Source organism: Gracilinanus agilis, chromosome 4 (genome assembly GCF_016433145.1).
Source record: "Gracilinanus agilis isolate LMUSP501 chromosome 4, AgileGrace, whole genome shotgun sequence".
NCBI classification, from domain to species: domain Eukaryota; kingdom Metazoa; phylum Chordata; class Mammalia; order Didelphimorphia; family Didelphidae; genus Gracilinanus; species Gracilinanus agilis.
Genome location: NC_058133.1, coordinates 492052835 through 492065496, shown reverse-complemented (window position 1 = coordinate 492065496; position 12662 = coordinate 492052835). Strand labels below are relative to the sequence as shown.

The window sequence follows — 12662 nt, the reverse complement described above, 5'->3', positions numbered from 1 at the left end:
ATGTGTATAAGAGACAGGAGAGAGAGAGAGAGAGAGAGAGAGAGAGAGAGAGAGAGAGAGAGAGGAAGGAAGGAAGGAAGGAAGGAAGGAAGGAAGAAAGGAAGGAAGAGAGAAAGAAAGAGAAAGAAAGGAGAGAAAGAGAGAAAGAAAGAATTGAGAAAGAAAGAGAAAGAAAAAGAAAGAAAGGAAGAAAGAAAGGAAGGAAGAAAGACTCATTTTACTTGATATTTAAGTTTAGAATTTTTAAAACTAGGAAAAAAAACATCAAATTTTCTTCCCTTCTCCTCAGACCATCTCAATCCTCCTCATTCTTCACATCCAGCTCAGTAGTACCACTTCCACTCCTTCTTTCAAGGGACTTTGTATCCCACCCACAAACCTTTTATCACCCACTTTTGTAGCTATTCCCTTTTACTTATGCAATGTCTGTGCCCTGCAAAAGAATATCAGGTTAAGGAAAGCAGTGGGCATCCATCATCTTCATTTCTTTTGATAGGCTAGACCAGTGATGGGCAAACTACAGCCCTCAGGCCAGATGTGGTCCCCTGAAATGTTCTATCCAGCCTCCTGAGATTATTCCTAATCTGACAATACAATGAGTAGGATACAATACAATGAAACTTGAAAGAGTTGCCTTAGAAACAGACTGACAGATGAGCATTTCCTTTCCTTTGGCCCACTTTTTAAAAAGTTTGCCCATGGGGGCAGCTGGGTGGCTCAGTGGATTGAGAGCCAGGCCTAGAGACTGGAGGTTCTAGGTTCAAATTTGGCCTCAGACACTTCCCACCTGTGTGACCCTGGGCAAGTCACTTGACCCCCATTGCCTACCCTTACCACTCTTCTGCCTTGGAGCCAATACACAGTGTTGACTCCAAGATGGAAGGTAAGGGTTTAAAAAAAAAAAAATTTGCCCATTACACACAAAGTAGACATGCAAAATTTTTTCAATTAAAAAAAAAATAACTAATCCTACTTAAAACTCCATTAGGAATTCTTGACTGGAGCAATAGAAGTTAACTTTCAATTACCTCTGCTAACAAAGACCAAAGTTGCACAAAAAATCCACAAACTTGGGGGCAGCTGGGTAGCTCAGTGGATTGAGAGTCAGGCCTAGAGATGGGAGGTCCTAGGTTCAAATCTGACCTCAAACACTTCTCAGCTGTGTGACCCTGGGCAAGTCACTTGACCCCCATTGCCCACCCTAACCACTCTTCCACCTAGGAGCCAATACACAGAAGTTAAGGGTTTAAAAAAAATTTTTTTAATTAAAAAAAATATCCACAAACTTGAGGAATATGATTATATTTAAAGGGCTTTTCCTAGGACCTAAGAAGAATTTGGTCTTGGAAACTCAAAATGTAATTAAAGTCACTGAAATAGGTAAAAGCTAATAGTCTAACCTTTATCTCTTCTAACAGCTTCTTGGGGAGAGCTTTAATATTTGCCACTGATAACTGCAAGTCTGTGATAATTGTGAGTGGACAACTGTGAGCTAGAAGATCCTTTTAAAAATGAGCTTTTGTTACTATCTTATTTTTATACTACTAATAGTTTCCATTATATCCATCCCCTAATCCTTTACAGAGACCTGTCTCTCATATTAAATAAAAAGGGAAGAGGGATGTCAGCCAAACTAACCAACATATCAAAAGTCTGACTCCTTATGCAATATTTTACACCCATGGTCCCCCTGCAAAGAAAGGGGAGAGGTGAGGAGGGTGTATCCTAAAATACGATCCTTTTTAAAATTAAATAATGGACTAGTTTAGTTAAATTTTTAAAAACCATTCTCCTCATACTCCTATATTGCCATACTACCCAAAAGTACTTTTTATTTTCTTCTGGGTGAAGCAAACAACATCTACATAAAAGGCTTAAAAATTTGCTATCAGGCTAAATGTCAGCTGACATCTGACTACATGATCAGATATCCTGCACATTGCCAATTATTCATATTAAGAAAGAATCAAGACTAGCAATCTACTACACAAAGCAAGGTGAGCTACTTTCCAGAAAATAAAAGGATATAAGTGGACCATTCCATAGATCTCCCCCTTGCTTGGAAAGAGTTTGTGAGACTCCAGCCCCTCCATGGACTTTTCAGCCCCTACCTCTGGGCAGCTAAAAGGACTTTGGTGCCTGGAGCCCTCTGCACCCCCTAACTGTCCTGTACTTTTTAAAAGTCCACGAAATTTAGCAGGCTTTCAGAGGAGGAAGATGAGCGTAAGCTTCAAACTGGCATAATGTTTGCCTTGAAAAGGAAGAAATTATCTTCCTATCACACACAAACTGAAATGATCTAAAATACAGTAAGTTACATTTTCGTAAATAAGCAAACTACAAGGTGAATTAAGGACGAAAAAAAACAACTTCATTTCCTCTTGGGGACAAGTAGATATCTGTGATCTTGAGCACCTTTGTCCTTAACTGATCCTTTGAAGTTCTTTCCAAATGGAAGAAAAATCTTCAAGCCTACTTCTATGCAATGCAATCACTATCTCTATCATCAGTCATGCACTGAGCAATCTAGAGACAGTTGTGAATAATGCCAATAAGAATTCAGGCTTCTTTGCATATGGCGTATACTCTATTTTATTCACTTTCAGGTACATGCACCTGAGAGATGAAAATACATTGTGCTTTGGGGGTAGAAAAGGTGACTTAACAGTATCATCAGTATTTACCCACTTTAGGGTATCCAGTAAAAGAGTAGAAAGGAGCACATGGTGGTGGAATATCAAGAACACTGATATGGAGGTAGAAGGCATAGGTTTGAATCCCATACTTGCTACAAACTAGTGATTTGAACTTAAGAGAAAGAACTTAACTTCTCTAAAACCTGTTTCCTCATCAGTAAAATTAAGGGGTAAATAATGACTTGAGTTCTGTAAGAAATGATGAACAGAATAATTTCAGAAAGACCTACTTGAACTGATAAAATAAGCAAAACCAGGAGAACACTGGACACAGTAACAACAATATTGTGAAATGATCGACTGTGATATCCTTAGCTACTTTCAGCAATATAATGATCCAGAACAGTTCTGAAGGATTTATGACAAAGAATGCCATCTACCTCCAGAAAAAGAATCAAAGCATACAATTTTTCACTTTAGTTTAATTTTTACTTTGGGGTTTTGGTTTTAGGTGAGTATTCTCTTACAACGATGAACAATATGGAGCTAGATTTTGCATGATTTTATATATATATATGAGAATACTCATATAAGACCAAAATCAAATTGCTTATCATCTTCAGGATGGGAAAGGAAAAGCAGGGAAGGAGACAATTTGGCTCTTATAACTTCAAAAACATATGCAAGAAATTGCTTTTACATGTAATTGGTAAAATAAAATATCTTTTAAAAATAGATGACTTGGGATTTCTTTTATCCCATGAATAAGAAAAGGATTTGGTACTCATATTATACACTATATTTATGAGCAACAAGAGGAGAAATCTCGGAAAGAAGCCAACTTGTATTTAAATTTCTAGGTAATCAAGAATTGGCAATAAAAGTAATCTAAGCAGTATTAAGGACAGTAACTTTTCTGTTCATTTCTTCTGACCCAGGAGCCATAGACTTCCCTCACTGCTATAGTTCAGTCATTTCAGTCATGTTCAACTCTTCATGACCCCATTCGGGAGTTTCTGTGGCAAAGATACTAGAGTGGTTTGCCATTTCCTTCTCTAGTTCATTTTGCATGAGAAACTGAGGGAACTGAGGCTTAAGTGACTTTTCTGTCTAGTTAGTAAGAGACTTAAGTAACACACAGTGTTACAATCAAAATGGGGACCCAGAGTTTTAATGGCTTATTAATAAAATTGAAAAGGTGAGAGATGAGTTAGAGATAGATTTCTCTTAAAGAAGGATTAATCAGATTATACAGTCTCCATTTTAACTGGCCTAAGGCCTAAATTCTTCCGCAGCAGTGCAGGCCCTCAGTCAGTTCAAGATCAGGAAGTAAAGACCTGCTTTCCCACTGATCCCCTTTCCCTTTAAATCTCCCTAGCACCTCCCTCCATAGCAGCTTTGCTGCTCAGGCTGATGCCAGGAGACCCCATTATATATAATGTTACATCTGTGATATCCAATGGGGTAGAGGTAACTTTCTTTAACCAACAGTTAGTGTCTGGGGCCAGTTTTGAAGCCAGAAAGATGAGTCTTTCTGTCTTCAGATTCATTGCTCTAACCCATGCAGCACCTAGCTGCCCACTTCTCCAATAGCAGCCCTCATTTCTTGAAGCACCTTCTGGCAGACACTATATATAAAATGAACCTACACAGATATACTTGGCTTAGGGTGATGGGGAAGGGCCATTAAGGCACTGATTTTCAGCTCTATGACTCAAGAGTTACATTTCAAAGATCACTAGACAGAAAAGCCAGATAACCTCATTATGCTCTGTAGATAATAATACAGCAAACAGTGAAGTTAGAGCCATTACCAGCTTGAATGAAATGGACAAAACCTATTCAAGATCAAGTCCTCTGAGATCACTCATCCTTGCTTCCTTCCTATCCCTAACTAAAATCACAGGTAAATTAAGTTCTTCTGCAAAAAGAGGCACTAGGCATGATATAGTCACACTAGGCATGATGAACTAGAAGATGATCTTGATTTCTAAAAGTAATTTACTTATTAATATTTCCTAAGTCCTCAATTGAGAAGCCTAAATATTCTTGGCCACAGTGGTGACCTCCCCTACTATTCTGTCCTTTCTTGGCATGAAAAAAGCAGTGGCAAAGCCCAGACAGAAGACACCAAAGGATGACATTGAGAATTGGCACATGACTCTTTGCCCATGCTTCTCTTCTCCCCCAACACACTCTCATGAAAGACTGGAGGATAATTAGGAAAATGCAGTCTTCACCTCTAAGGTTCTAGATCAGATTGCCCTCTAGTTTCCAAGTTTGTCAGTCACCATTACTGTGGAAGCAGATCTAGTCATGCACAAGACTCTGAGAAGTGCTCACTCTGGATTTAAAATGTCATCCCAGAAAAATCTTCCCCTAACTCTATCACAGAGCACATGCAAGCAAAAAAGGAAAGATTTCAAAAAACCCATGAGTATGGATAGGAAGAAAATTTGCCTCTTTAGTTTCACTAACATCTAAGGGAAATTTACTATTTCCTTTAATTATGAATTTTTAAAAATACTATTCTAAGAAGCGGTATATCAGACTGCAGTAGGGGTCTATGGCATGAAAAATGCTAAGAATCCCAGGCTTAAAATATTCTGATCTATTAAACGACATCTGACATATTAAGTGTTCCAACAGGGAACTAAGAAAGGAAAATGTAAGGGTATTAGGAAAAGCAAAAAAATGAAATCCAAGAATATTCTCCCAAAAGTGACAGAAGCAAAGCAACATTATGTAATATTAGCAAAATACTCTCAAGTTTTTGTAGGAAACATCTCTACTTGGCAACAGTAGTTTTTTGACCTTGGTGTTCCCATGGTCGCCCTTTTTCCATTTTCAACTTCTTATTCTATTATGGAAATTGTGGTTCCACAAAAAGAAAGATCAGCAGGTGCACAAATTGCTTACTTGAATAAAAATAAACCTTACTAAAAAAAACTGCCAACTGCCCCCATTTGACCTAATGCAACAAGTGATCAATGACACATTACTAAATAGCAATGTTTCAAGATAAGTGAGTGAGCTCATGAGTTCGACACTGCATTTCATATATCCCTCATGGGTATGTGAGCAAAGAATTAATCACCAGCCTCTCAGCTCTTTCTACCAAGCTAGGCGGCCCTCAAGCAGCAATCTGTTTCTTGGACCTTATTTGAAGGCTTACCAGCATGGCAGAAACAGCCAAAATTTATACTCCCCAGGGGCATATAGGCTTCAAGAAACCAAGGACTTCCCTCAAAAGTGGGCCATCTACAAATGGGAAAGTTCATAGCAGATGGTCTCAATTTTTGATAAATATATACAATACTAAAAGGAATGCTATTATATAACAAATCTTTACAATGTAATAAGAAATTCTTTAAAAAGTAATTGCACACACTATGATCCAGGATGATTCTGAAGGATTTATGACAAAAGAATGCTATCTACCTCTAGAGGAAGAGCTGTTGGACTCAGATACAGATCAAAGCATATGATTTTTCACTTTCTTTTATTTGGTTTTTATTTGGGGGTTTTGGTTTTATGTGACTATTCTCCTAAAACAATGAACAATATGGAGATAAGTTTTGTATGATAATACATGTATAACCCTGTTTTAATTGTTTACCATCTCTGGGAGGGGGAAGAGAAGGCAGGCAGGGAGGACAATTTGGATCTTATAACTTCAGAAAATATATGTTGAAAACTGTTATTACATGTAATTGAGAAAATAAAGTATCTTTGATTAAAAAAAAATAAAAATAAAAACAAAATAGTATTGCCTTCTCTCCCCCAATCACCAACCCAGCTCCATATCGAGGAATATTTAAGTTTCCATCCAAGTCAAGTAGAAGTGGAGTCATGAGTTTGCATGTTTGCTGAATATGTCTTGACTGTCAATATTTAAGTATATGACCATTTGGAATTAAAATATAAAAATCTCTGTGTAGCTCTTATTTTATCAAATACATTTCAGAAAAGCCAGAAGACTTAAAGGCAAAAGTATGTACCTCAAACAGTTACAGGTTCTCCTCATTACTTTTTTCTAAACCCTTACCTTCTGTCTTAGATTAGATACTAACTGTCAGTTCTAAGGAAGAAGAGTGGCAAGGGCTAGACAACTGAGGGACTTGCCCAGGGTCACACAGCTAGGAAGTGTCTGAGGACATACCTGAATCCAGGTCCTCCCAACTCCAGGGCTGGCACTCTATTCACTGAGCCACCGCCCTACTTTTCTTTCTTTTTTTTTTAACCCTTACTTTTTGTCTTAGAATTCATAGAAGTATCCTAGCTGCACCCTCCAACAATTACTTTTCATTGTAAGATGACGAGGAGAAATTTGCCAATGTGTTGCTGCACAAATCACCTATATTTAAGACAACGGCATCTTTCTAGGTGCAATAGCCAAAAAAGCATTAAGTCACATGTAAGAGAAACTTGCTCAATTCTATATTTGTCCCAAATATCAGCAGAGATTAATATGTGGAACCTAACACCCTCAGGAGGAAAAAGTGTCCCTTGAATTTACACAGGATAAGAAATTATTTGTGTTTATTCTGATTAAATTTCCTAGACAAGTCTAATTAAAGAACAATATGCATCCCCATAAAACCATGACTAAGTGTTCATTCCTTTACCTTAGGGGAACATCACATTTTATGGCAAACCTTACTACAGATATTACCTCACAGAGCACAATAAGCATAAAGTTAACTAAGTAATTTATAGCAAGCATTTTCCTCTTGACTTTTTATATGAGGAAAAGCTGAAAAGTTAGGTCAGTTATCCAGAGCTAGCTTGGGGCAGGGAAAGAGTCCAGAGGGATGTGCAGTGAGTGTCTAGACCAGAGCTTTTTCCATTCCACACCACTGACAAAATGTCCAGACACAAGATTGCTCTTATCTACTTATGCCATTGTGCAAGTTCAAGGACCATCAACACTATGCCCAACTCTGTCTCCCAATATTAGACTGGCAAGAAAATTCAGAATCTTTAACACTAATCATGCCCAAAACACCCAAATTAAGTTCCAATCTATCCTCAATCTAGTTTATTCCTTGGCAACCTTGTGGCCACAGTTTTATGAAGTATTATTTAGTAGTCCTCATCTTAATTTGAGTGCTTCCAAATACAGGTCAAAAACATCTGAACCAAAATACAACCAGCACAAACTAAAAACCTACTGGCCTTCCTATATCCTTTGGCGCTCTCTCTCTTACCAGTCCCTGCCTATCCCTAAATGGCAGAGCCTTGGCCTCTAAGGGGAACCAGCCAAAGCCTCAAGGGATGGAGGTATGAAAGAAAGCTCACCTACTCCAACTGTGAGTGCCCACAATCAGTTAGTTCTTGAGGGATCAAAGTCAACTTAGAAAGAGAAAGATTAGAAAGGTGCAAGACAACTGGGGAGTGGGGAGTGGGGGGTGGTAGAATAGAGGAAGATACAGGTAGGAATAGTTGTATTGGAAACAAGCCTCATGGTTGGCTATTGGATATAGAGTGGGATGTAACCCATCTTTCCACTCTTCAATTTGTTCAAGGAATTATAGTTTTAGAACTTGAAAATGTACTCAAACCAGCTAGGCAACCCCCCTCATTTTATAGCTAAAGTTGATCAGGCCAATGTCTCTACTTTGCAGACTTCTGCTTTACTATGCTGTACTCATGAATTGCTATGGCCAAAATAAATCACCAGGTGGCCAAACCAGCAGTGATAAGAATACCCCACAATCCCACAAAATAATTTAATTGATAATTCAATCACCTTAAAGATACAATCTGAAATTCTGATTTTTAATTATGCTAACACAATTTCCTTCAACAATCAAAGAATGGTCCCCAAAGAGAAAAAGAAATCACTGTCAAAAAAAAAAACTACTCCCAACCTGGCATGTTAGCACCTACCCTAAATTTAATAAGACTTTTTATGAGCCACTGAAATCGGCAAATTTAGGGTTAATACTACTCCACAGTTCTCATATTAAGCAATAACATGACAGCTGATGCTCTCTGTCCACAGAGACTAAGTCAGGCTACACCAAAAGCCTCTAAAGAGAAATAAATCCTGCCTGTCTCCAACAAGGGATTTCCAGACTAACCTGGTTTTCTTACTTTTCCTTTTATAACACTCTCAATTTCACAAAGAAGTCACACCTATGCAGATTGGGGTGGGGGGAAATCAGACCAAATTTCCCACAGTTCTTTGTACATTTATTAATAACAGAGAAATGATATATTTAATGTTAAAAAGCATCATTACCCTGAAGTACAATGCCAGGAAAGCAATATACATCCTCAATATTTACTAATTTATTTTTCCATTGCTTCCTTTAAGGCCAGTAATCCATATAATGTAAATGGCTTCTTTAACTAAGATAGAGGATCTTTAGATGAAATTTTACATATTATCTAGACAATCTCTTTTATTTTGCAGGAGGAAACTAAGGTCAAGTTCCCAAATCTGGTTAATGAAAACACATTTTATATCTCTATTTATATATACATGTTACATACATATATATGCATATGTCTATCCATGTACATATATGTATACATTGACACATGAATTTTACACAATCCATTCCTATTTAGCAAGAATTTAAATGTTATTTTCTCTATTTCAATTTCTAAAGTTTCCTAGGTATGACATGAATTTTTATTAAAATATCCTTTTAAATCTTAGAATCAATACTAAAAACTGGTTCCAAGGCAGAAGAGCAGTAAGGACTAGGCAATGGAGGTTAAGTGACTGGCCCTGGATCACACAGTTTGGAAGTGTCTGAGGCCAGATTTGATCCTAGGATCTCCCATCTAGGCCTGGCTTACAATCCACTGAGCAATGTGAAAAAACTTCAAAAAACAGACATCACAGTAAGAAAAAAAATCCAAAATAGCATACCTGGACATCATAGAGAGCCACAATATTTTCATGCTGAAGTTCCTATAAAACAAATTCAATCACAAAAATATTTCTTTTAACAAGTTAAACGAAAATGAGACTAATATAGCACAATTTATATGTATTAATCAAGGATTATCAGGTCATGAATAGGCAAATAAAAATATAGATTTGTCTGATAAACCTTGTTCTAAGAATATATAAGGACTCAATTTCTTCCACCATCTACATTTTCAACTAAATGAATGTAAAAAGAATTTTTGTAAGGTAAATATAATTAAGTCAACCCTAAAAGCAAACTGATGTGGCTAAAAAGGCCACAGATGTTTCAGCAGGCTACCTAAAAGCAATATACAATTTCTGAACAGCAACAGAATCACTAATAAAATTAAAAAGTACTTTAAAGAGTACATTATCTGCCTGAATGAAAGGCCACATCTACATAACACAATGTATAGAAAAGTTCCTCAATTTATCAGAGGTAGAAAAAGCATAATTTGTAATTTAAGTGGCCAAGTGAAAGTACAAAAACTGTACAAGTTAGTGCCTGTTCCTCCATTAAGAGGTATATACTTTCTCAATCAGGAAGATAAGTAAGAAAAAAAGAAAAAACTCAAGAGAATTCAAATTAATATACTGTCAGTTTCTACTACTAATTCTGGTGAAAGAATACAAAAAAATCTTATCTCGTCACAACTTAATTTAGTCTCCTAAAAATATTTTAGAGTACTAAGTATTCCAAAGGACTGAGCTCCTTCCTATAAGATAAGAGCAAAGAGCAATAGCAAAGGTTCCCTGGCTACCTTCCCAGTAACTCATTTCATCCAGCATTCTTGATATAACCCACTCAATTCTAGGCCTTTTTGCCACTATGAATTTAGTTTGAAGAAATAAAAAGTAAGAGAACATATCAACATACCTTTAAGATCTTAATTTCCTTTCCAAGAAGTATTTGTGATTTTGACAAATTTTTTTTATTAATGCTTTTTATAGCTACTTCCCAATCAGTTTTCTGAAAAGAAAAAAAAAAAGATTTCACTAGACTAACATTGAAATAAACTCAAATTTTAGCACACTCCCATTAGTAATCTACTTCTCTTGGCAAAAAGAACAGCCAAACCCTTCATAATTATTTCTCCTCCTGGCATGCCTTTACATTAAACAGATTCTGAAACCTGACACGACTACTTTTCAAAAGCACAAGACTTTCAAGTTGACAAAAAAGAAGCAAAAAAGGTCTTGAGCATGCTCATTTGTTTTTGTTTTTAAAGTCCACTGGCAAATCATTTTTTCCACTCATACTCTATAATCCTCAAAAGGGGAGGGGGGAATATTACTATGCTTATATCTTTAGTATAAAGAGTTTTAGTATAAGGAGTTTTAGAAAACTTCAGCCAATGGGAGAGCAGCCAATTTTCCATTGAGTCTACAATTATCAACATTAATGTGACAAACATTGGAACTATTGGACTCTCCAAAGACCACAAGGCCCCTAGTCTCAATGTTGTTTAACATATCTGAAACACACAATATTCTAGTTTTAGAAAAACAAGATAAAACTTTTCTTTTGTTATAAACAAACAAAAATGTTTTTTTTTTAACAATTTGAAGAAAGCCATTACCCAGTTGTCGGTAGATGGAGCTCTGTCTGTTGAGTAAGGTTTAAGCCCTCAAAACAATCCACACAATACAAACAAGCCCCAATCTCAAAAAATGCACAGAATTGTAACCAACAGACCTTCCAAAACAACCAAGCTTACTATGTTTAAGGCCCTTCTTTTGCTTACACATACAAAGTTACACCAAAAAAAAAAAAATTCCCAAACCTGAGGGGATTAAAATGTTTCACAATTATACTATGTTTCCTATATAGTTAAAAGTTTAAAAGAATTGATTTTGTAAATGCAACTTTAACCCAATACTAAGTGCACTAAATGCTAACAGTATCTCATCAATCAAAACGTGAAAGTTAGAAAAAATTTCCCCAGTTCCTCCAGAAAAAGTCAGGTTTTATTGGTCTTTGGTTTTGTTTTGTTTTGCTTTTAAGGAAAGAGAAAAGGAAGCAGTGAAGGTCAAGTACGAAGGGGAGATAAGGGAAGGGGGGGGAGAAGGGGGGTCAGAAACTGGCTAATAGCCTGAAGTCCATTCCTCTTCTGTTTACTTAGGAGCACGGTCGAAACTGTGCAACTTCATGGGTGAATGGAAGGGAGATGGAGAGGGGAGCAGGGACATGATATTGTCTATTCTGGAGGATGGAAAGGAGAGAGAGGAGATAGAAGGGGTACCGTGGATACAAGTTCTATCAAGAGGGATAGAATGGGAATTATTGGGAATGGATGAAGGAGGAAGGGGGTTCAGAGGGGATAGAAGAGATGGGGGGGGGGGGTGGAGGAGCGATGGAAGGAGGACAGGGGGACCTACAGACATGTCGGCGTTGTCAGTCAAGAGATGGAGGATGGATGGAGGGTGGGTGGGTGGAGGGGGGCCAGAGATGGGATGGAGGAGGGCCAGGGACACAGCGGGGCTGTCAATCGAAGGGATCGGTCCTCCCACCCGACACACCGAAACAACCCGCTGCAGCAGCAACAACAACAAAAAGGCACACGTCAGTGGGTGTGTTGGGGAAATCGTGGGCACAGTGGAGATGCCCCCCCCAATTAGTGACAAGGTGGCTTTGAGACGAAAAAATATTGGGGGGTTTTCGGGGGAGGTAGGTGGGAGGGGAGGCAGATGGGGGGTCAGAGATGAGGAGGGAGGGGGTGGGGTCAGAGGTGGAGAGAGGAGGCAGGTGGGAGGGATCAGAGATACGGAGGTGGGGGGGTCAGAGATGGGGAAGGGAGGCAGGTGAAAGGGGGTCAGAGGGAGGATGGGAGGCAGGTGGGGAAGGGGTCAGGGATGAGGACGCCGGAGAGGAGGTGGGGTCTCGGGAGGCGCAGCTGCCTCCGCCGTGGGCGGGGAGCGCCCCCAGCCACCTCGGTCTGGGGAAGGGGCTCGCGCCGCGACTACCTTGCGATGCCGGCCCTTGAAGACCACGGCGAAGGCTCCGTGCCCGACGAGGTCTTTTTTGCTGTACTCGAAGTCCCCCACCACCTCCATGCTGGGCGTGCCGAGCGAGGGGCATCAAGCCCGGGTGCGGGCAG

General features: G+C 38.5%; 1 protein-coding gene across 1 annotated transcript in view; it reads right to left on the bottom strand.

The window, feature by feature from the left end:
- The window catches only part of ULK2 (unc-51 like autophagy activating kinase 2), an 84645-nt gene extending 71993 nt beyond the window's left edge, over positions 1 to 12652 (bottom strand). The window contains exons 1-3 of the mRNA XM_044672996.1: positions 12529 to 12652; positions 10442 to 10534; positions 9523 to 9564 (exon numbers count right to left, since the gene is read on the bottom strand). Coding sequence (XP_044528931.1) covers positions 9523 to 9564; positions 10442 to 10534; positions 12529 to 12618 — 225 coding nt within the window. The 5' untranslated portion in view covers positions 12619 to 12652. The remainder of the gene's footprint in view (positions 1 to 9522; positions 9565 to 10441; positions 10535 to 12528) is intronic.
- Positions 12653 to 12662: the final 10 nt, after the last annotated feature.